At 42.1% G+C, this 24,286-nt stretch overlaps 2 protein-coding genes and 1 long non-coding RNA gene across 5 annotated transcripts in view; 1 reads left to right on the forward strand and 2 right to left on the reverse strand.

Moving 5' to 3' along the window:
- Positions 1-7,425: 7,425 nt before the first annotated feature.
- Positions 7,426-15,904, forward strand: LOC118395540 (beta-1,4-galactosyltransferase 1-like). 2 transcript variants are annotated; one of them, XM_052464670.1, is made up of 7 exons: positions 7,428-8,294; positions 9,674-9,909; positions 12,987-13,083; positions 13,941-14,128; positions 14,341-14,463; positions 14,780-14,884; positions 15,105-15,904. In XM_052464670.1, exons 2-7 carry the CDS (start codon positions 9,770-9,772, stop codon positions 15,232-15,234), a joined length of 783 nt encoding a protein of 260 aa, XP_052320630.1. In that variant the 5' UTR covers positions 7,428-8,294; positions 9,674-9,769; the 3' UTR covers positions 15,235-15,904. The 2 variants fall into 2 exon arrangements, with proteins under 2 accessions (XP_052320629.1, XP_052320630.1); XM_052464669.1 differs by lacking the exon at positions 12,987-13,083 and having other exon boundaries at positions 7,426-8,294.
- On the reverse strand, positions 10,012-16,838 carry LOC118383117 (uncharacterized). Its single transcript, XR_008065613.1, has 3 exons — positions 16,320-16,838; positions 10,874-10,943; positions 10,012-10,216 (listed from the first exon to the last, which is right to left on the reverse strand). It is a non-coding gene; the product is annotated as an uncharacterized LOC118383117 (long non-coding RNA).
- A 613-nt stretch (positions 16,839-17,451) lies between these two features.
- Positions 17,452-24,286, reverse strand: part of LOC118395541 (phospholipid-transporting ATPase ABCA1-like) — a 45,044-nt gene continuing 38,209 nt past the window's right edge. For both annotated transcript variants that reach the window (XM_052464672.1, XM_052464671.1), the window contains exons 38-48: positions 23,907-24,022; positions 23,452-23,596; positions 22,974-23,097; positions 22,673-22,802; positions 22,317-22,500; positions 21,914-22,020; positions 21,505-21,646; positions 20,891-21,025; positions 20,339-20,535; positions 19,968-20,211; positions 17,452-19,712 (exon numbers count right to left, since the gene is read on the reverse strand). In XM_052464672.1, coding sequence (XP_052320632.1) covers positions 19,569-19,712; positions 19,968-20,211; positions 20,339-20,535; positions 20,891-21,025; positions 21,505-21,646; positions 21,914-22,020; positions 22,317-22,500; positions 22,673-22,802; positions 22,974-23,097; positions 23,452-23,596; positions 23,907-24,022 — 1,668 coding nt within the window. In that variant the 3' untranslated portion in view covers positions 17,452-19,568. The remainder of the gene's footprint in view (positions 19,713-19,967; positions 20,212-20,338; positions 20,536-20,890; positions 21,026-21,504; positions 21,647-21,913; positions 22,021-22,316; positions 22,501-22,672; positions 22,803-22,973; positions 23,098-23,451; positions 23,597-23,906; positions 24,023-24,286) is intronic.

Consider the following 24,286-nt stretch of genomic DNA (forward strand, 5'->3'; position numbering starts at 1 on the left):
TATAGTCATTTACAACATTAACAATGTCGGCACTTTATTTCAATTTGATGTTATTTTAATGAACAAAAAAATGCTTTTCTTTCAAAAACAAGGACAGGATCTCTAAGTGACCCCAAACTTTTGAACGGTAGTGCACATATGCTAAGCATTGTGTTAATTCATCTTAACTGAATATTAACTTTATAGATTTCATCTTAAATATTCCCATTACATTACATCAGTTTATAAACACAGCTATTTCAGCCACACCCATTGCTGACACGTGTATAAAATCGAGCACACAGCCATGCAATTTCCATAGACAAACATTGGCAGTAGAATGGCCTTTCAACGTGGCACCGTCATAGGATCCCACCTTTCCAACAAGTCAGTTAGTCAAATTTATTCCCTGCTAGAGCTGCCCCGGTCAACTTTAAGTGCTGTTATTTTGAAGTGGAAACGTCTCGGAGCAACGACAGCTCCGCCGCGAAGTGATAGGCCGCACAAGCTCACAGAACGGAACCACCAAGTGCTGAATTGTCTGTCCTCGGTTGCAACACTCACTACCGAGTTCAAAACTGCCTCTGGAAGCAACATCAGCACAATAACTGTTCGTCAGAAGCTTCATGAAATGGATTTTCATGGCCGAGCAGCCGTATACAAGTCTAAGATCACCATGCGCAATGCCAAGGGTCGGCTGGAGTGGTGTAAAGCTTGCCGCCATTGGACTCTGGAGCCGTGGTAACGCGTCTCTAGAGTGATGAATCACACTTCACCATCTGGCAGTCCAACGGACTAATCTGGGTTTGGCGGATGCCAGGAGAATGCTACCTGTCCGAATGCATAGTGGCAACTGTAAAGTTTGGTGGAGGAGGAATAATGGTCTGGGAATTTTCATGGCTCGGGCTAGGTTCCTTAGATCCAGTGAAGGGAAATCTTAAAGCTACAGCATACACTGACATTCTAGACGATTCTGTGCTTCCAACTTTGTGGCAACAGTTTGGGGAAGGCCTTCTCCTGTTTCAGCATGACAATGCCCCCATGCACAAAGCCAGGTCCATACAGAAATGGTTTGTCGAGATCAGTGTGGAAGAACTTGACTGGCCTGCACAGAGCCTTGACCTCAACCCCATCGAAGCCCTTTGGGATGATCTGGAACTGCGAGCCAGGCCTAATCGCCCAACATCAGTGCCCAACCTTACTAATGCCCTTTTGGCTGTATGGAAGAACATCCCTGCAGCAATGTTTCAACATCTAGTGGTAAGCATTCCCAGAATGTAAATGTCAAAACAGTGCAAACTGGTGCTAACCAGAATAGAAAGACGAGAGGGAGGCCCCGGTCCACAACGGAGTATGAGGACAGGTATATTAGAGTGTCTAGTTTGAGAAACAGATGCCTCACAAGTCCTCAACTGGATGCTTCATTAAATAGTACCCGCAAAACACAAGTCTCAATGTCAACATTGAAGAGGCAACTCCGGGATGCTGGCATTCTAGGCAGAGTTCCTCTGTCCAGTGTAGAGGTCGACCGAGTATGATTTTTCAACGCGATACTGATACCGATTATTGGAGGACCAAAAAAAGCTGATACCGATTAATCGTCCAATTTTTTTTTTTTTTGTAATAATGACAATTACAACAATACTGAATGAACACTTATTTTAACTTAATATAATACATCAATAAAATCTATTTAGCCTCAAATAAATAATGAAACATGTTCAATTTGGTTGAAAAAATGCAAAAACAAAGTGTTGAGAAGAAAGTAAAAGTGCAATATGTGGCATGTAAGAAAGCTAACATTTACGTTCCTTGCTCAGAACATGAGAACATATGAAATCTGGTGGTTCTTTTTAACATGAGTCTTCAATATTCCCAGGTAAGAAGTTTTAGGTTGTAGTTATTATAGGAATTATAGGACTATTTTGACTATTGGATGTTCTTATAGGCACTTTAGTATTGCCAATGTAACAGTATAGCTTCGGTCCATCTCCTCGATCCTACTTGGGCTCGAACCAGGAACACAACGACAACAGCCACCCTCGAGGCAGCGTTACCCATCGCTCCACAAAAGCCACGGCTCTTGCAGAGCAAGGGGAACAACCATTCCAAGTCTCAGAGCGAGTGACGTTTGAAAGCTATTAGAGCGCACCCCGCTAACTAGGTAGCCATTTCACATCGGTTACACCAGCCTAATCTCGGGAGTTGATAGACTTGAAGTCATAAACAGCTGCTGTAACAGTCTGCCAAATTAGGTGGCCCAAACTGTTGCATATACACTGACTGAGTGTCACGAATATTACCGAAGGTGACTCCCCTTCTTGTTCGGGTGGCGCTCGGCGGTCTACGTCCCCGGTCTACTAGCTGCCACCGATCCTTTGTTCTGTGTTCGTTTGGTTTTGTCTAATTGGTTTCACCTGTTCCTTGTTTGGTTGTTAGGGTGGGGTTATTTAAGTTAGTTCAGCCCGCTTCTGTTTGTGCGGGCTTGTTCATCTGTATGTGTTAGAGTGGTTAGTGTTTTCATTTGGGTTTCTCGCTGTCCTTTTATTTTTCACGATAGGGTACTTTTGTTCTGTAGTTATACCTGGTTTGGTATACTATTTTTGTTCCTGTGATTATTTCTGGACATTAAAGCGTGTTTTTCCCGCATCCTTTACTCTCTGCGCCTGACTCCACACCTATTCACTCAGCGTTACAAAGAGAAGTGACACAATTTCACCTTGTTAATATTGCCTGCTAACCTGGATTTATTTTAGCTAAATATGCAGGTTTAAAAATATATACTTCTGTGTGTTGATTTTAAGAAAGGCATTGATGTTTATGGTTAGGTACACATTGGAGCAACGATACGCACCGCATTGATTAAATGCAACGCAGGACACGCTAAATAAACTAGTAGTATCATCAACCATGTGTAGTTAACTAGTGATTATGATTGATTGATTTATTGTTTTTTATAAGATAAGTTTAATGCTAGGTAGCAACTTACCTTGGCTTACTGCATTCGCGTAACAGGCAGTCTCCTCGTGGAGTGCAATGAGAGGCAGGTGGTTAGAGCGTTGGACTAGTTAACTGTAAGGTTGCAAGATTGAATCCCCCGAGCTGACAAGGTAAAAAATCTGTCATTCTACCCCTGAACGAGGCAGTTAACCCACCGTTCCTAGGCTGTCATTGAAAATAAGAATGTGTTCTTAACTGACTTGCCTAGTTAAATAAAGATTTTAAAAATCGGCCAAATCGGTGTCCAAAAATACCAATTTCCAATTGTTATGAAAACTTGAAATCGTCCCTAATTAACCGGCCATTCCGATTAATCGGTCGACTTCTAGTCCAGTGTCTATATTCTTTTGCCCATCTTAATCTTTTCTTTTTATTGGCCAGTCAGATATGGCTTTTTCTTTGCAACTCTGCCTAGAATGCCAGCATCCCGGAGGTGCCTCTTCACTGTTGACGTTGAGACTGGTGTTTTGCGGGTACAATTTAATAAAGCTGCCAGTTGAGGACTTGTGAGGCATCTGGTTGAGCCATCCGTGAGGGGAGTAGTACACAGAGTTGTATAATATCTTCAGTTTCTTGGAAATTTCTCACATGGAATGGCCTTCATTTCTCAGAATGAGAATATGCTGACGAGTTTCAGAAGAAAGTTATTTGTTTCTGGCCATTTTGAGCCTGTAATTGAATCCACAAATGCTGATGCTCCAGATACTCAACTAGTCTAAAGAAGGCCAGTTTTATTACTTCTTTAATCAGAACAACAATTTTCAGCTGTGCTAACATAATTACAAAAGGGTTTTCTAATGATCAATTAACCTTTTAAAATGATAAACTTGGATTAGCTAGCACAACGTTCCATTGGAACATAGGAGTGAGGGTTGCTGATAATGGGCCTCTGTATGCCTATGTAGATATTCCATTAAAAATCTGCTGTTTCCAGCTACAATAGTCATTTACAACATGAACAATGTCTAAACTGTTTTTCTGATAAATCTTATGTTATTTTAATGGAAAATAAATTAGCTTTTCTTTCAAAAACAAGGTGATTCCTAAGTGACCACAAACTTTTAAATGGTAGTGTATGTGAGAATGCTGTTCATTGCCTACAGCTCAGCGTTCAACACCATAGTGCCCACAAAGCTCATCACTAAGATAAGGACCCTGGGACTAAACACCTCCCTCAGCAACTGGATCCTGGACTTCCTGACAGGCCGCCCCCAGGTGGTAAGGGTAAGCAACAACACATCTGCCACGCTGATCCTCAACATTGGGTCCCCTCAGGGGTGCGTGCTTAGCCCCTCCTGTACTCCCTGTTCACCCACGACTTCGTGGCCAAGCACCTTAGGTTTGCTGACGACACAACAGTGGTAGGCCTGATCACCGACAATGATGAGACAGCCTATAGGGAGGAGATCAGAGACCTGGCAGTGTGGTGCCAGGACAACAACCTCTCTCTCAATGTGAGCAAGACAAAGGAACTGATCGTGGACTACAGGAAAAGGAGGGCCAAACAGGCCCCCATTAACATCGACGGGGCTGTAGTGGAGCGGGTCGAGAGTTTCAAGTTACTTGGTGTCCACATAACCAACCAACTATTATGGTCCAAACACACCAACAAAGTTGTGAAGAGGGCACAACAAAACCTTTTCCCCCTCAGGAGAGTGAAAGGTTTTGGCATGTGTCCCCAGATCCTCAAGAAGTTCTACAGCTGCACCATCGAGAGCATCACCACCTGGTATGGCAACTGATTGGCTTCTCCGCTGTGCAATCCAGTTTTCGAGCTAGTCACGGGTGTACATCAGTCACACTCAAGGTAATAAACGATATCATAACCTCCATCGATAAAAGACAGTACTGTGCAGCCATCTTCATCGACCTGGCCAAGGCTTACGACTCTGTCAATCACTGTATTCTTATCGGCAGAGTCAACAGCCTTGGTTTCTGAAATGACTGCCTTGTGTCAAATTGTGTGTCAAATCGGAGGGCCTGTTGTCCGGGCCTCTGGCAGTCTCTATGGGGGTACCACAGGTTTCAATTCTCGGGCCAACTCTTTTCTCTGTATATATCAACGATGTTGTTCTTTCTGCGGGTGATTCCCTGATCCACCTCTACACAAACGACACCATTCTGTATACATCTGGCCCTTCTTTGGACACCGTGTTAACTAACCTCCAAACGAGCTTCAATGCCATACAATATTCCTTCCGTGGCCTCCAACTGCTCTTAAACGCTAGTAAAACCAAATGCATGTTTTTCAACCGTTCGCTGCCCGCACCCGCCCGCCCGACTAGCATCACTACTCTGGATGGTTCTGACTTAGAATATGTGGACAACTACAAATACCTAGGTGTCTGGCGAGACTGTAAACTCTCCTTCCAGACTAAACATCTCTAATCCAAAATGAAATCTAGTATCGGCTTCCTATATCGCAACAAAGCCTCCTTCACTCACGCCGCCAAACATACCCTCGTAAAACTGACTATCCTACCGATCCTCGACTTCGGCGATGTCATTTACAAAATAGCTTCCAATACTCTACTTAGCAAACTGGATGCAGTCTATCACAGTGCCATCTGTTTTGTCACCAAAGCCCCTTATACCACCCACCACTGCGACCTGTATGCTCTAGTCAGCTGGCCCTCACCACATATTCGTCGCCAGACCCACTGGCTCCAGGTCATCTATAAGTCTATGCTAGGTAAAGCCCCGCCTTATCTCAGCTCACTGGTCACGATGACAACAACCACCCGTAGCACGTGCTCCAGCATGTATATCTCACTGGTCATCCCCAAAGCCAACATCTCCTTTGGCTGCCTTTCCTTACAGTTCTCTGCTGCCAATGACTGGAACGAATTGCAAAAATCGCTGAAGCTGGACACCTATATTTCCCTCACTAACTTTAAACATCAGCTATCTGAGCAGCTAATCGAATGCTGCAGCTGTACATAGCCCATCTGTAGATAGCCCACCAAATCTACCTACCTCATCCCCATATTGTTTTTATTTACTTTTCTGCTCTTTTGCAAACCAGTATTTCTACTTGCACATCACCATCTGCTCATCTATCACTCCCGTGTTTATTTGCTATGGTCTTTTTATTGCCTTACCTACTCACGCCATTTGCACACACTGTATATAAACTTTATTTTTTTCTATTGTGTTATTAACTGGACGCTTGTTTATTCCATGTGTAACTCTGTGTTGTTGTTTGTGTCGCACTGCTTTACTCTCTCTTGGCCAGGTCGCAGTTGTAAATGAGAACTTGTTCTCATCTAGCTTACCTGGTTAGATAAAGGTGAAATAAAAAAAAGATTTAAAAATCTGACAGTAAGGGTAGTGCATACGGCCCAGTACATCACTGCAGCCAAGCTTCGTGATATCCAGGACATATATACTAGGTGGTGTCAGAGGAAGGCCCCAAAAAATGGTCAAAAACTCCTGTCTCTCAAGTCATAGACGGTTCTCTCTGCTACTGCACAGCAAGCAGTACCAGAGCACCAAGTCTAGGACCAAAAGGCTCCTTAACAGCTTCTACCCTCAAGCCATAAGACTGCTGAACAACTAATCAAATGACCAACTGGACTATTTTACATTGACCCTTTGTTTTTACACTGCTGCTACTCGCTGTTTATCTATGCATAGTCACTTTACAAATTACCTCCACTAACCTGTACCCCAGCACATTGACTCGGTCTGGTACCTACTGTTTATAGCCTCCTTGTTGTTATGTACATTTATTGTGTTACTTTTTGATTGATTTAGATGTTTAACTTATTTAGTAAATATTTTATTAACTCTATTTCTTGAACTGCATTGTTGGTTAAGGGCTAGTTAGTAAGCATTTCACGGTAAGCTCTACACTTGTTGTGTTCATCACATGTGTCAAATACAATTAGATGTGAAATATAATGTCACGTTCGTTATAAAGATCGGACCAAGGCGCGGCGTGGTGTGCGTTCATTCTTATTTATTTAAAGAATGACCACTGAACAAACAAAATAACAAAATGTGAAGCTATACAAACGAGTGCTGACATGCAACTACACATAGACAAGATCCCACGAAACACAAAAAAAGAAATGGCTACCTAAATATGATCCCCAATCAGAGACAACGATAAACAGCTGTCTCTGATTGAGAACCATATCAGGCCAACATAGACATACAAAACCCCCTAGACCTACAACAACTCTAAACAGACGAAACCCCTAGACAATGCAAAACTAGCGCACCCACCCTAGTCACACCCTGACCTAACCAAAATATAAAGAAAACAGATATCTAAGGTCAGGGCGTGACCATAAAACATTATAAAGGATTACACATGCTTAGAACAAGAAATAAAGGAGTGTATACATCGATTATGCTGGTATTGATTTTAAATTTGTATTAAATCAAATTATTTTCAAATGCAGGCCTATGGCGTCAGAGAAACAAGTAGCCTAGCGCTGGCCTTAAGGCTAAAACGTTTTCCGGGGGAAAAAATTGCCTACATCACAGGCATCTGGTCCCTCTCCTAGAGTGAATTCAAATTCAAACAAATCTCAACCTATGGACTTGCAAATTAATAAAGAGTTCGTAATGAGTATATTTTGGGCATTTTACAAATAGTTTGCTTGTGTAGTGCCCTAGTAGACTAGGATTTCCTCGTCGTGACTTTTATTATTGAGGAAGCTACAGGTCCACGAGCTGTCATATTACTGCCATAAAGTGTAGTACAGAGTGAATTCACTCTTGGGAGCCTACGTCAAACTGATGGTCACGGCCAGCATGCCACCACCACATAGTAGAGGAAAAGATGATCTTACCTTGTTTTATTTTTAAAATCTTTAAACTATACTGAGTTTTGCAACAAATAAATAGAGTATTTGTAAATTGCTTTTTTTTAATACCGTCGGTTGCGTAAACGGTTGTGTGTTTCGGTTCGGCATATGACAACCGCATTATGCTCGACTCATCTCTCAACTTTAGGCTGCGGAGGAAAGGCTGCGCCTTGGTTGTAGTTTTAGGTGTTATTAATCTCTTAGTGGCTTTATTTTATTTCATGGGTTACTCGAATGGGTTCTCACCAAACCTATATATACAGACACAAACGCGAATTGAAACTGATTTTATTACCGTGACACTTCCACCGGAAGATATTGGACATCACGACCTTAATAACAGCTTTGTAACATTGCAAACTCTGAAGCTTCACGATATACATTTACCCAATACAACTACTACAACAACTAATAACACTACTACTACTACTACTACTTCTACTACTACAACTTCGTGGAAAAAGTTAGAAAAATGTCCTGATCCGTCTCCACATCTTGGTAAGTAGCCTATGATTTCATCAATTAATTTTAATGCAAGGGCTGTTATTTAATCAAACATGCACAGCAGAAACATTACATTATACTGAATTATACATGCAACTGTTATAAACATGTAAGAGGAGTCTTTATAACACCTTATTAGGCTATTTCTATGCAGATTTTCTTTCACTCAAATTCTTCTGTCATGCACATATTGACTATTCCCCCCCTAATCCAACATGAAACCTAAATCCAGGTAGTTTGGCCTCCCAGGGAAATACATTCAAACTTTTTATATTTAATCAAACTGTTTTGCCAAAAATAACAAGTAAATAAATATGCTGCATATCCTTGAAATATATATAATTATCAGCTGTTGAGCATGAAAAACCCAGCAGTGTTGCAGTTCTTGATACAAACCGGTGAGTCTGGCACCTACTAGGCAAGCCGGTGAGTCTGGCACCCCAAAGGCAGTTACATTTTTTGTCTTGTCCATTCACCCTCTGAATAGCACATACACAATTCATGTCTAAATTGTCTCAAGGCTTAAAAATCCTTTGTTAGCCTGTCTCCTCCCCTTCATCAACACTGATTGAAGTGGATTTAACAAGTGACATCAGTAACGCCAGGGTAGTGGGTTCGATTCCCGGGACCACCCATACGTAGAATGTATGCACACATGACTGTAAGTCGCTTTGGATAAAAGCGTCTGCTAAATGGCATATATTATTATTATTATAGCTTTCACCTGGATTCACCTGGTTAGTCTGTCATGGAAAGAACAGGTGTTCTTTAAGTTTTGTATACTGGCACAGTTGCATCAAACATTGTATTATGTAGTTATACATATATTATGTAGTTGTGCATCTCATATTAGGCCTACATTTCCTGCCTTTAACTGACAGTCGATACGAGGAAAGATCTCTCGATTTATTTCATGTTAAGCCGAGCTGCATTGTGAAGTTTGCGCCCTGCTGCTGAAAAGAACTAAATGTTCTGTGTTCAGCTCAATCATGGCTCGGGGAAAATACTTTCAGCAGCATAGACCATATATATATATTTTTTTGGGGGGGGGCGAGATAACACATATTTCCTCTTAACCCCTGAACTGCCTGTTGCAAAGAGACAAGCATGAGATATCCGTTAAGTCAGCATCATTTCCTGTGGTTATGGGTGCGTCTGTGCGTGCGGGTGTGTGCATGTGTGTGTGTGTGTTCATTTTTTTATATTTTTACATGAGGTCAAAGGGTGCAAACTTTGAACAAAGAGAGAGAGATGGAGCAGGGAGAGATGGAGACGTGAAGGCAGAAAGTGAAAAGGAAGTGAATGTGGTAGAGGAACAGGAAGAGGTGTGTGAGAGTTTGTGACCCAACATATCTGTTTCTCCCGACCTGCAGTTGGGCCTCTCAGGGTTGAGTTCTCTACGCCTGTCAGCTTGGATACAGTGAGGAAGGAGAACCCAGGCCTGCAGGAAGGAGGTCGCTACAAACCACATGACTGTGTCGCCCTCCAAAAGGTTGCTCTCATCATCCCCTTCCGCCTTCGTGACGAGCACCTCAAGTTCTGGCTCTACTACCTCCATCCCATCCTTCAGCGCCAACAGCTGGACTATGGCGTCTACGTCATCAATCAGGTGAAGCTAGAGAAACCAATCTAATCTCTGTGCATAAGACTGGTTTCATCTATTCACTGCACTAGCCTTTCAGAGTCTGTCTGAACAAAGAAAACCGCTCAGTTGTCCGACATTTGTTTATTCATGCCTGAAGGTTTCCACACAAGTAACCTCCCACCCCCTCATTGTAGATAACAGGAAAAATGTTAATGTGTGTCGCAACATCCCGCCTGACATTTACAAATCAGGGTCTTTAAACCGAGGCTGAGTCTCAGTAGCCTATCCTCGATTCCTTGTGTCCTCTCCTGCCGTCCTTCACCCTCGCTTCCTACAGAAAATGTAAGAGGGAAGAAAGAAGAGGAAACGTAAATGTACAGAATTACGAAATTATAGATTTGTAAGAAATTGCGACGTTTGTGAGAAACTAAGAGAGCTCTGAGAGAGACACTGAAACAGGAGACAGACAGACACACAGACAGACAAAGCTTGCACTTTCAGCTGTTTCTCCGAGAACAGTTGTTAGAGGGTGGACCGTGGTGGCTATTATTGCCCCAGGCCCAGCCCGAACCTCAGCCCCAGCTTAGCCCTAGCCCCAGTCCAGCTCCCCAGCCGCCCAGCCCCCCAGCTATCTAGCCCCAGCGCCCCAGCTCCACACAAGCCCAGGCCTGTACTTTAAACACAGAAATGGTTCAGCTGTCAATTAAAGTTTATACTCACTATCTGTAGACCACCAGCTGTCCTGCTGTGTTTTTCACAAATAATCAGAGGGCACAGCCAAGCCACCATGATAAACATATGGAAACCTTATAAACCAACGATTTGCAACATGGAGTGTCTCTATCAAATAACTGTTTGTTAGTTTAAGTCAACAGATGTCTTGTTAACAGATTAGAAACCAGATATGTTGGAATGAGAGCCCGTCCTACAACATTAGAAGAGAAAAGGCTCACAAGGAAATATTTTGCATGAGATATTTATTCTTCACCTCTTTCCTCCACACCTTTCCTCCTTTCCACCACATCCATCACCTCAATGAACTCTCTGCCATTCCTAACCTGTAATGACAAAAAGACAGAGGATTCCTTATTTTTTCTCCCATAGGTTTAAAAGACAAAAAACAATTAAAGGGGCAATCCACAGTTGAAACAATAACAAAGCAGACTCCCTGCCTTTGTTTTTTTTATTTTTTAAAGGGCCTGGAGAAATGTAATGACTCTTAAAATCATATATGGAGATATTGATGCAAAGACTGATCATCCAAGATTTCAACATTATAGTTTCAAGCATATTTTCAGGCTATACATTTACAATGTTTACAAACATTTGAGTATAACCAGCTTATATTTTGGGTTCTGATGGGGTATGAAAGTTGAACAAAGCTCAATGGCATTTAGAAGCTATATTCTTCAAGAATCAATGCGTATCTATCATTAATTTATACGTCCAAACTTGGATGTAGTAACTACAGATTTCCCCTTTAAAGCATGATTCTTATGAAAATGGTCAGGTACAGTAGTTTTCAGGATATAGCAGGTATCTCTAATTACGAAGATAAAACAAAGGCAAACGATTAAAGCAATTGTACATGAGAGGGTGTGCTTTTTTAGCACGGCTGTGCTGCGGTCGTATGTACGAGTCGGATCCGAGTGCGGTAGATCAGCGCAGCCGTGTTAAAAATGTTGTTTCGCACAACCTTGAGTGAACAATTGCTTTTCTACAACGGGTTACCAATTAAATGAAATACTTGATTTTGATAAATGTATTTATAGGCTATTATTTCATACCTCGATGAAAATATAGGCCTGACACAAAAATATAGTCTTGACACAAAGCTACGGTTGCTAGCCAAGCCGGCTGGTCTATAGGTTAGGTTGCCAGAGTCGTGACCCAGTGGTGAAGTCTTTTTGTTCTATATCTATGGACGGTCTAAATGTTCATGGTAACGCTCTTCTCCCTTGCTTGCTAGCTAGCCAACTACGACTAACACAGTCACGTCAAACAGTGTTCCCAGAATAACAGCAAAGTAGCTGTATTTGCGTTTGTTTAAGCTGTTTTTATTTACATTTATGTGGATACATAACAATAAGCTAATGATCTCGTTCGGACACTGTTTGGAGGAGCTAGCAAACTACACAACAACACAGTCACTTCAAACTGAAGCTGGAAAGGCCGCAAGTTAGCTGCATTTCATTTTGTTTGATTCATGATTTGGACGGGCTGAGAAAAGATGTTTGTCTCGTCCTGACACGATAATCCTCATTGGGACAGTGAGAGATAGAATTTCATATTTTGAATCAATGTTGTAAAGGTCGGAGAGACAGACAGCAACGTATGTACAGTACAAACCCCCGTTGTTGCAAATCAAAAGTGTCATTACGTTTTGGTTAATTTATCCAACGTATGCATGAAATTGTACGTGTCGACTTGACAGAAATAGTAGCAAAAGGTGAATGTTGAACTTTTATTGCACACATATCCAGTAACTATTTTGGAAGCACGGGAGATAATGTCAAGATGCTTTTTTAGTGGAAATCAAGTTAATGAATTGCTGGGCTGATGGGACAGTGGATGCGCAGTCATTTCTCTGATACAACAGAAAACAAGATGCCAATTTTTGCGTTATATGCTTACCCGTGCTAAACGGGTTATTTGGTATGGTTTAGACCCTTCAACCAATCACAAAGCTTATTTTGACCAACCTGTTGTAGAATTGTAACTTTAGATTATAAAATTTAAAAAATCAAATTCAATATTATATCATTTTTGTGGTGTATTTGGATGACAGAATCACCACTTAGGACCTAACTGTCAGCTGATGACTACCACACATTGATAGTGAACAGTAGCCTACTCCTATGAAGACGACATTGACAGTGTAGAGGACAGAAGTGTGTCCTTACTTCTACAGGTGCTTCCTGTTCTTGTGATAGGCAGCACTTGAAACCAAAATAACATAACTTTTTCTCTCTCTCTCTCTCTCTCTCTCTCTCTCTCTCTCTCTCTCTCTCTCTCTCTCTGTATGTCTCTCTCCTTCCCTCTCTCTATTTCTCACTCTGACATACTAATAACTACAATTAACTCTGTTTCCACTCTCCTAGCACTGCATGTCTGCAACCAATCACATCTCAGCTAAAGTATGGTTGGGTTCTTCCAATGCTCGGTGGCTTTCTTCTCTTTCTGATTTCTTCTTTTGAGGTAACTAAGAACTTTATGGTTCTCTAACACGCCGCTGATTATTTAGTGTACTGCATGATGGTTATGAAAATATTGTTTACTTTCCTCATATGAGATAAGGACAAGACCTGTCTGGGGCTCCTATGGGTGCCTTCGCAGACACACATTAAGCATAGTCCGAGACTAAATTGCTTTTGAGACTAGGACGAGGCTTAATCTGTGTCCAAGAGGCGGGCCCCTAGTGACTGTCTTTTAGAAGGTGGTGCGTTGACCTGAAGTAATCTGTAATAGAAAAAAGTAGTGAGTGAGGTCCTTCCTTTTTTTTCTGGTACTTTGCTCATATGCTAATGACAATGTGAAGGTAGCTGGGTGCGTGAGAAAGAGAACTGTAATGGTGCAGCTCAGTAGATCTTCAGGCTGTCAGTGACTTAGATAACTGGTCGGCTTGGTTCTTTTATTTGACCTTTATTTAACTAGGCAAGTCAGTTAAGAACACATTCTTATTGACGATGATGGCCTACCCCGGCCAAACCCTAAACCGGACGACGCTGCGCCACTCGGGAGCCCCTTCTCATTAAATCTTGAAATAGTTTACCCAACAATGGAAGATCTGATGGCTAAGTGACAGCTAAGAAGAATAACATTATCATTTCTATGCCTCCGATGTGGTTGTCCCGCCTAGATAACTGTACGTTGCTCTGGATAAGAGCGTCTGCTAAATGACAAAAATTTGCATATAACGGAAGTGAGAGGAAAAAAATGACACTTTTCGATGAATTAAACATTTTCTATGGACAAACATTATTCAATTATATGTGAATTAGTTGGCAAATAATTTAGCGTACCCATGTTTTGAAAATGACTAACTTCTTCATTAGGATGGAGACAACACGTTCAACAGGGCCAAGCTGATGAACATTGGCTATGCTGAGGCCCTGAAGGAGTATGACTACGACTGCTTTGTGTTCAGTGACGTGGACCTCATCCCTATGGATGACCGCAACACCTACAAATGCTTCCGCCAGCCCAGACACCTGTCTGTCTCCATGGACAAGTTTGGCTTCAAGTACGGCACAAAACTCAACCGACAACTTCTATCTAATGCATCATCATTATTTTGATTCATTGGGACTCTCCCTCTTCCTCAGTTCATACCATGAGTACATAGCTAGAAGAGTAGTAAACAAGTATATCTATTTATGCTTAGCCTACTCTTTTCATTACTTGGCTCTTTGTATGGGCCAGATGAGAAATATTTTGTCTTTGTCTCATCCATAGGTTGCCCTATAACCAGTACTTTGGCGGTGTCTCAGCGTTAAGTAAGGAGCAGTTCCTGGAAATCAACGGCTTTCCCAACAACTACTGGGGCTGGGGTGGTGAAGATGATGACATTTTCAACAGGCAAGACAGTGCATTCCAATCCAAACAGACTTTTAAAGCATTACAGATGAGTCTATATTAAAGTTAGACTTGGCAATGGGACATCATCACTTTCTAATGTTAGGGTCGGTCAATTCAGGAAGTAAACTGAAATGGCAATTATTTTTTCAAGGATTTTTCAATCAACTGAAAAGGAGAAGCTATTTACTTAAAAAGTTGAATTTCTTTTCTCAAATCACTTCCTGAATTGAATTAGAATTGACCCCAACCCTGAATTCCACAGTATTTCCAACTTGTATGCAAAATACATTATAATAATAAACTCTGATTTCCACAGGGTGAGCTCTAGAGGAATGTCCATCTCTCGTCCAGATAGCGAGGTTGGAAAATGCCGGATGATCCGTCACGAAAGAGACAAACTGAACGACCCAAATCCTCAGAGGTAAAGCTTTAGATTAAAACAACTACATTCACCAGGTTCCCCACAAGGTTGTATCTTTAAAAGAAGAATTTAGATTTTAAGGGGAAAGTTTTTCTTTCTTCATGATAATATCAGCATTGATACTCTGCCATCACAGCCAAGAAAATATTGACATATCAGTGCATCCCAAATATCTTCATATGAGGATGGTATACTGATAGTCGTTTCCTTTGCATCGCAGGTTTGACAGAATACAACGCACAAGACTGACAATGAATACCGATGGTATAAACTCTCTCAAGTACGAAGTCGTCAAAGTGGAAAAGGATCCTCTGTTCACGAAAATCACAGTAGATGTGGGGAAACCTTAGTGAAAGTGGATAAATGTGAGGAGTTATTTTGCACAACTATATCAGTTTAATAAATATGTATATAGTTAATACAAATTTTATACATTTGTTTCTTCTTGCATTTTTGGCAGAGATATTTGAGATGATTATGGTTTAATATATTTTGCAGAAATGTTCCCCATGTTTGAAACTGTGTGAAAGGTCTTAATCCCGATCTACAGCAACTGTTGGTTTGGTTACTTATACATGTTTCCCAAAACATCAGTTGATACACACTTGTTTGCTGTATTCTGTCCATTCACTACCTGTGACATGATCACTTCCATGCTTCTTTACATTCAAAACCTATTCAGTACCTGTTACATGAACGATCACTTCCTTGCTTCTTTACATTCAAAACCTATTCAGTACCTGTTACATGAATGATCACTTCCTTGTTTATGCCCTGAGGATACAAATCAGCCAGGAACAAACATACGACCTACCATCTCGCTGGTGTAGTATGTAGGTATGGTCAGTCTCAGTCCCCACCCACTTGGCTTATCTTAAATGTGTGGAAATACAGGTGTGGTGGACCCAACCTGTCACTGTGTTTCATGTGACTGAAAGTAAAAGCCTAATGTCTGGTGTTCAGCCATTGGAATAGAACAGGGAGAGGTTATTAAATAAAATAAAACGTTTTACATTTGAATTATTCAAATAATTGTTTTATTGAATACGTTTTACTTTTATTCTCCAGTTGGGCTATTGAATACATACATTTATTAGAATTAGAATGATTGGAGTACATGATTTTGTTTATTTTATTTCAAGACTCCAAAAAGTGCCTACAGACCTAGTACTGTGTTTGATTTTCGTCCTGTTACAAGGAAACCAGTAACGTAAGTAATTTGTACTTAGTCATTTTAGCTACTGTTGCATCAATATGTTTTGACCATTTCAGTTTACAATCCACGGTTACACCAAGCAGTTTAGTCTCCTCAATTTGCCCAAATGGGTTGTATTTATATATATTTAAGACTAGCTTATTACCAGTCAATCCTTATCAAACTGACTGTAGCTCGTTGTTAAACGTTGCAGGGATTTTACTTGCTGTGGGAACTTACGTGTATAATGTTGAGTCATCAGCGGACACACTGGCTTTACTCAAGGATAGTGGTTGGTCTTCAGTAAAAATAGAGGTATGCCTAACTCTACCAGGTTATCGTCAGAGGCAAGCATTTAAAAACACCCTCTGTGTTCCGTAACTCTCGATCCACAAGCTGCCGCTTATCTTTTCTTTGGATTGGTGGATACATCTCATTATTGTAATCTTCTAAAACGAGGATCGTTGACGTCAACCGCCTGTATTCAATATAGAGACTCCATGATACTAGCCTAATTTCATGAATATACATAAACATCTCGAGACAACGCCCACTTCAGTGTTTCCTCAAAGTTGCCGGGATGTCACTTGTCCTACTTATATCAGTAGAATCACAACAACTTTGGCATTATGAAACTTCTATTTGATCAAATAAACATCACGTAGCAAATTACAAATAAGCTATACATGTTTTGTTGACCGCATTTGATACTCATTGACTTCCATACAAAAACACCTTGCTATAGGTGGGCGGAAACACAACGAAAAAAACACCTGCTGGAGGGAGACAGATTTTCCGTCGAGTTGGGCCTCTCTCTTCCTCTTCCGCTCTGCTATTACGTACCTGTTGTACCTGATGCAATCTATGACGTGTGATTGATAGGAGAAGATGTAAAGCAGGGTAATACGCCAGCAGATAGTCATGAAATGAAAAGCACACCCAGAAATATTTAGAGGTGCTGACTAACGGAAAGGTAAACTTGAGATACAAAAACGATCACAAGCTGCTGATTAGATGCAGCAGATTATCACTGTTTTGTTTGACTTCAGTGCACCTTTTGACATTATCAGTCTGCTGCCGAAACCATGTGTACGTGTTGTGTCTTTACATCCTCTGCCGCAGCTAGACAGCCTGCTGTTAGGGTGAGACATGTATCTTGTCAGTATATCTATCATCTTTGGATAGAAGGGAAAAGTTGACATGTAAACAGCAGAAATGGTGCCACCTGTTAACATGAAGTTGTTTGACTTGAGTTATTGTAGAAATAAGGGCAAAATATAAGCGATGTATTTTTAGAAAGGATTTGGAAAACACTTTACCTTAAAGATATCCAGACTTGTTAAGATTTAAAGAAAGCGGACAAACTACTATCTTCAAAATGTATCAATTTTTATTCATGTCAATAAGTACTGTACACAACAACAAAAAAACAGAAACAAACAATTTTTAATACTTCAAATGTAAACATATAATATTCAAGCACAAGAAAATAACTACCACGGTACTGTCGGACACTTTCTCCTCAATTGTTTTTTCTTCTTTTTGTCGTGGAACAAACAAAATCCATTGTAGTTTCAGGTGTGTCTTCTGAAATCTGGGGCTATTCCAGTGTAAATCCTGTACTGTGTAGATTAGATTACATAGAAAACTTCTATAAAGTGCTAGAAGGTGTCCACGTCACATCTTTGTGTCATCAGCTATTCTGTCCGCGTGAACGTAGTATTCATCGTAACGCAACCAAAACAGTGGCACTTTATTGGTCTGGTCCCTCTCAATTTGACTGTTGCCTTTTATCGTGTTTGTTTGGCCCTAAGTCTGTATGTTAATATGGCAGAAGTGTTGTGTGTCAGTAAATACAACACCGGGAGTTACAGAAGAGGGAGGTGTACATTTGGGGTTATGGTCAGGAATAATAATGCACAAGAAGGACCGTGGCAACGGCAACAGAAAGTACAATGATGATTGGATCGTTTGTGAGCAACACGTGAGACCCAGCCTCCATGTGTAGCCACGTGCTCGGCGAAAAACTCCAAAGATGGTGGCTGAACTACAGGAAGTCAGCTGTTCAAGGAAAAAGACAAGTAAAAGTGTACAAATAAGTCGCCCGCCATCCTGACTCAACCTCAGCATAACGTTGACTCAACGTTTTGGCACTGGTGACAGTGTTTACTGAACGACACATATTCATATAAATATATATATATATATATATATATATATATATTCTATATTGAAGATATATCTCATCAACGTCTGTTCTCCTGTCACTTCACAATACATATATAAATGAACATGAAGAAAAAAATGAATACGCAGTCCCATTTCTCCCGTGGTCATGTTAGTAATACCGCTTTTTAACACAGAATCTTGAAGCCTGCTGGGGGGGGAAACCCAGTAGGTTGTCCGCTATTAGAAAGCATGAAATGTAGTTCCATCCTCACACTTCAGAAAACCTGTCACAAATGTCAGACGGATGATTGTTAGCTCATAAACAACCTTTGTCATTATTAGACTGCACATTCACATACAGAGGTACAGAAATGGACACCTCACTGCCATAGGACAGTACATTTGAAGCAGTAATCAATAAGGTCTCTCTGACATCCCTTCAGGGTTCTAAAGAAGCTCTGGCCTTTTTGCTTCGTCATTCCAGAACATTCCATGGTCTCTCTTTTGGAGTGTTAACATTATCTCCACCATGATTGCAGGCACTGTGCTGGGCGTCATGACAACAACGACAAAATAGTCATCTTTAAAAAAATATAAAATAATACAACAAACACCATTAGGTTCCATTTTTTCAGATGCAAAACTAAATTGATCAATATACTGTATTCAAAATGTCTTTTATTTGGGATTGGACTGTCGTTGAAATTGATTCTTGTTCTTCCAGTTCATAAAAAAAGTACTTTTCGTGGTAACAAAGCGAGGGAGAGAAAATAGACGTTGAATCAAAGTGACTGTCGGTTGGCAGTGAGCGAGTTGATTGGAACTACTTTTTACATTGTCGAGTGTGTCGAAGGTCCTGGTCGAGTGAGCACACAGAAACTGAGAACCCTTCATGCTCTGCCTGGGGTACAACTTTAAAGTCTTTTCAATCTAGCTAGCGAGGGGCACAAGGCTGTTCCTCGGAGAACACTTCATGAGGATTGTATCATCTTTATTGATTTGCATTGATTTGCATTGATTTGCATTGAGTTTCAGTGTTGAACTTCTGCCGCTCGTTCTCGTGTCGCCCTACAAAGAACGCTAACGCTGGGCAGCCCACTGAGAAAGAATTAAAAGACCGCTACAATAAAGTAGAAAACCCTCCTCTCCAGAATGACCCGTCTACAGGGGCCTCAGCAGTTCATCTGGGAGAGGGATAGGAACAGACACAGGGTTCGTCCAAAACGGCACCCTATACCCTATATAGCGCACTTGTTTGACCAGGCTCTGGTCGAAGGTAACGCACTACGCAGGGAATAGAGTTCCACTTCAGCCTTGGATTCACACACAGCTCTCCCTGGCCTTCTCGTCGGTGAGGAAAGACTTGAGCTGAGTAATGTCCACTGCCACCGCCTCTCGCTTGTGCACGGAAATGTCTTTTAAGTGGTCCTCGTCACTTTGGTCCTTGGCGAAATTGACAAACACCTGAAGACAAGAGAACACACACGGACCAGATGAATCAGTGTGCTATGCAAGCAACGGTTGTTTCGTTTGTATTTTGGTTTAAATGTTTATTTTTATTGTTCTATTTTGTATTGACAATGAAACACTCATTTCATCTAAACCTATGCAAGACCCCCTCGAAAAACAACTTTATTACTTTATTTTATTATAAAATAGTAATTGCTACGATAATCAAAATGGTCTACGACAACGTCTTCAACCAGCCTCAGTGCTTACTTGGTCTAGTGTTGTCTGGGAAACGGAGTAGTCCTCAATGTGCAGCCACTCCTTGTTCTTGGCCAGGATGCTGAAGATGCGTGCCAGGGAGGTTTTGGAGGAGGACAGCTGATACTGCAGCATGTTCCTGTGCTTCTCCTTCAGAGTGCTGCCTGGAAGCTCCTTCTCAATAAACTCCATCACCGGCCTCAGGTCCGGGTCTGGTCCTGCCACCCGGAGGATGATGGTGTAGCCATCCCCAAATCTGAATGAGGAAACGCATAGGGATGATTAGCGTTAGCTCAATGTTGATCCAAAATGGCCACAGTGCTTCTTCACCAATGTAGTGATTCACTACTGAACATCCCATCTCTCCCCCTCTCTGTTCTTACCTGTTCTTTAAGTGCTGTACGCTGCCCAGGCAGCGGAACCTCCCATTGACCATGATGGCCATCCGCGTACACAGGGCCTCACACTCCTCCATACTGTGCGAGGTGAGAACCACTGATCGCCCCTCCTTGACGATACTGAGAATGCAGTTCCACAGAGCCCGTCTGGCCTTGGGGTCCATACCAGTGGTGGGCTCGTCCTGTCAGTCACAAAGAATAACAACACCACAGCCTGGTCAGACTAGGCCCAGGAACAAGTTGGTGTAGGAAACAACATCCTCTAGCGCCTGGTCTATTGTTGACATCCTCAATGGAGAGATTGGTTTCTAGGTTCTAGGTTGGGCTGGGACTTTTTCCAACTGACCATGACGTGATCAGGAAAAACTCTGGGCCCTAGATACTGTAATAGGTATTGAACTTGAACTTAAAAGGTTGGTCCAGTTCACACACATTGCTATACTGTAACGTACCATGACTGAATAACATTATAACCACGTTTGGGTATATGAACAAATTATTAGTTAGTTAAAAGGCTCATAAAGTAGGCCTACTCACCAGGAAGACCACGGGGGGACCACCGATCAGTGCCATGGCCGTGGAGAGTTTCCTCATGTTCCCTCCACTGTAGCTCCCTGCTGCCTTGTCCACATACTTGATCAGGCCTAGTTTACGGATGCCCCACTCTGCCACCTGGACCAGAGAGAGAGAAAGAGAGAGAGAGAGAGAGAGAGAGAGAGGAGAGAGAGAGAGAGAGAGAGAGAGAGAGAGAGAGAGAGAGAGAGAGAGAGAGAGAGAGAGAGAGAGAGAGAGAGAGAGAGAGAGAGAGAGAGAGAGAGAGAGAGAGAGAGAGAGAGAGAGAGAGAGAGAGAGAGAGAGAGAGAGAGAGAGAGAGAGAGAGAGAGAGAGAGAGAGAGAGAGAGAGAGAGAGAGAGAGAGAGAGAGGAGACTGGGGTCAATCCCATCTTACTTCAGTCAATTCAGGAAGTAAACAGAAACAACCCGTCCCTTAAAACAACCCGTCCCATAAAACAAAAACATGTCCTTAAAATGGACAAACAACAAGGTCTCCAAATAAAGAGCATAACATAAGTTACCTGTCCTTTGACAGGGCACAAAATGTCACGGTTGTAAGAATGTTATTTTTTTTGTCAAGAGGATAACACACTCACCTCACACACTTCCTTCTCGGGAACCCCCCTCAGGATGGCGTAGAACTCAAGGTGCTCCCTGCCAGTCAGCAGGTCATTGATAGCATCAAACTGAGGGCAGTAGCCCATGTTCTGGTGCACCTCGTTTATCTCCGTCAACACACTGACAGGCCACACAGAGAACGCACACTGTCAGTCACAACAGCACACACCTCCAAACTATTTAAGACTCCGTTCACAGTACGCAATTCAAGACTATTGCGAGGTACAACGGTCATGGAAGCTTCCGTGTGAACAAGGTCTTAGAGGCTATAATCAATCATGCATTTAACCATTAAGATATACTGTAAAATACGGCACCTGTGTACTGCATAAATACCATAATAACAATTTGTTCAGCTTGTTTAATTGTCTTTACTATCCTTCTCACCTCTTTCCCGCCAGGTAAGCTTCTCCACTCGTGACTATTGAGTCTCCAGTCAGCATCTTGAAGGTGCTCGTCTTTCCTGCTCCGTTGACCCCAAGCAGACCAAAACACTGGAGAGAGAGGGGAGTTTCACTGGACTGAACCACCAACAGGATATGGAAAGGGGAGAATCTATGGGCAGGGCCAGCAACTTTTCCTGACCATCTGACCTGACCAGTAAAGCTAGTCTATTGAAGACCAATGATCAGGTGAGGTCATGTGACCAGGAAAACTAGTCTAGTGGAGTCTAATGATCATGTGACCAGGAAAACTAATCTAATGGAGGCTAATGAGCAGGTCAGGTCATGTGGCCGGGGAAAACTCCCGTCCCTATCTATGCTGTACAGTGGTAGCAGAGCCAGCTCACCTCTCCTGGAGGAATTCCCACACAAAGACGATCCACTGCTGGTTTCTGTTTTCTATTGTACACCTTGGTCAGCTGCTTGAGTTCCAGAATGTCAGACTGTCCCCCTCCTCCCATAATCCTTTGCCTCTCTCTGGCCACGTCTTCATCCTCCTCACCGATAGGTTTCTGGTCGGTGCGCAAAGATCTGAGACAACCAATCAGATCAGGGAGGATATTTACAGCAGATCATTATGGATACAAAATGTTTTACTGACTTGACAATTTTGATTTGTATTATTTTTAAAATAGAAAGTGGATAAAGGACACAACAAAAGAGTCCGATTAATCTGTCCAATGAAATGCAAGGCCACGCCTACCTGGCCTTGATACAGAAGCGGTATTGGATGAGCACGGTGATAGTGAAGAAGACCACGCCCTGCACAGCCATGGCGAACAGATTCTTGCCCACCATGTCCCACGCCAGAGGGGAACGGAACCGGTTCTCACCTTGAACCAATGGAAGGAACAGATGATTGTCAAGAAACAGAAGCACAGCATTGACAAATTAACAATAATAATAATTAAAAAAAACATTAAATCACAAACTTGATTCATTGACATTACATTTTTGTCCTATTGTAATAAACGACCTATGACCTATGACCTGAGCCTACTTACCAAACCTCTCCAGAGCGTCGGCCATGGCCTGGTTCTTCACCATGTCGATGAGGCCTCGGCCCAGACAGAAGTGAGGGAAGATCAGGAACACGTTCTTCAGGATGTCATTGATCCCTCCGATCTCCTGTTGTCACATAGTAGAACAACACCCAATCAGTCAAACTGTCACCTTCATTTCTAAAGTCCCCATTTAATTAAATTCCCTTTAAATGTTGTAATAAATTACGTGCTAAATTGAAACAGTATGTCACACGGATAAAAAGCATTTCCACCGAGATCTTTGATTTCTGCAGTATGGGTCCACCTAATGACTTTCGCAAGTTCTATGAAGTCTCATTAAGCCCTATAAGTCACTCTGAAGTCTAACGAAGCCATATGAAGCCCTATTAAGTCCCTATGACGTCTAACGAAGCCATATGAAGCCCTATTAAGTCCCCATGAAGTCTTAAGAAGCCCTATGAAGCCTTGTTGTACGCACGTTGCTGCCGAAGAGCTCGAGGACGAAGGTGGAGACGCTGCCGTTGATGCCGATGAGGATGTTGACGGAGGTGAGCACCACGTAGGCCGTGCTGGGGATCTTAAAGAAGAAGGACGCCGGGTACATCAGGGGCGTGATGGACCACCTAGGGACAGACATCAAAAAGGAAGTTAGAACAGGTACACTGTGACTCCCAATCGTATATCGACGCAGCCTTGCAATCGCTAGGATATATGGTGAGTGACGTGGTTTGTCTGCGACATATCTGAGTGTGCGACATATGTGCCTGCACGTTTTCTGCGTGTGTTTGTGTGTGTTTCTGCGTGTGGTGTGTGTTTCTGCATCTGTGTGCCTCTGTGTGTGGTGTGTGTTTCTGCGTGTGGTGTGTTTCTGCATGTGTGTACCTCTGTGTGTGTGTGTGTGTGTGTGTGTGTGTGTGTGTGTGTGTCCCTCACCCATAGAGCAGCAGCAGCAGAGCCAGTACAGGCAGGTTGGTGGAGGAGACGTAGGCGTCTTGTTGGAAGCAGATGAAGATGATAATGACCAGAGTAGCAGGGACGATGTAGTTACACTGGAACATATACAGGAAGAGGGCAGGACATTCAGGACTTTCTCATACAGTCACGCACCCTTTCAGGGCAAAGGAACATGCTGCGTACAGTCCAGATACAGAGCTTTTCCAATGAGTTGACTTCAAACAACGGAGAAGATGGTGTCTCAAGTCATTTGTATTAAGTCTAATATACAGGTTATTGAAAGTGTACAGTCTTCACATTATGCTGATGTCAAATGACATCTAAATGGGGTGTACGTTCACTAGTCACTGTAAACTAAT

This window comes from Oncorhynchus keta, chromosome 16 (assembly GCF_023373465.1).
Source record: "Oncorhynchus keta strain PuntledgeMale-10-30-2019 chromosome 16, Oket_V2, whole genome shotgun sequence".
NCBI lineage: Eukaryota > Metazoa > Chordata > Actinopteri > Salmoniformes > Salmonidae > Oncorhynchus > Oncorhynchus keta.

Bases quoted from the DNA above. Each gene is read 5' to 3' on its own strand.
- LOC118395540 (XM_052464669.1), top strand. From the start codon at position 7,919: ATGCTCGACTCATCTCTCAACTTTAGGCTGCGGAGGAAAGGCTGCGCC. The intron at 9,910-13,940 runs GTGAAGCTAGAG...CTTCTTCATTAG, and splicing joins GCGTCTACGTCATCAATCAG to GATGGAGACAACACGTTCAA. The intron at 14,129-14,340 runs GTACGGCACAAA...TCTCATCCATAG, and splicing joins ATGGACAAGTTTGGCTTCAA to GTTGCCCTATAACCAGTACT.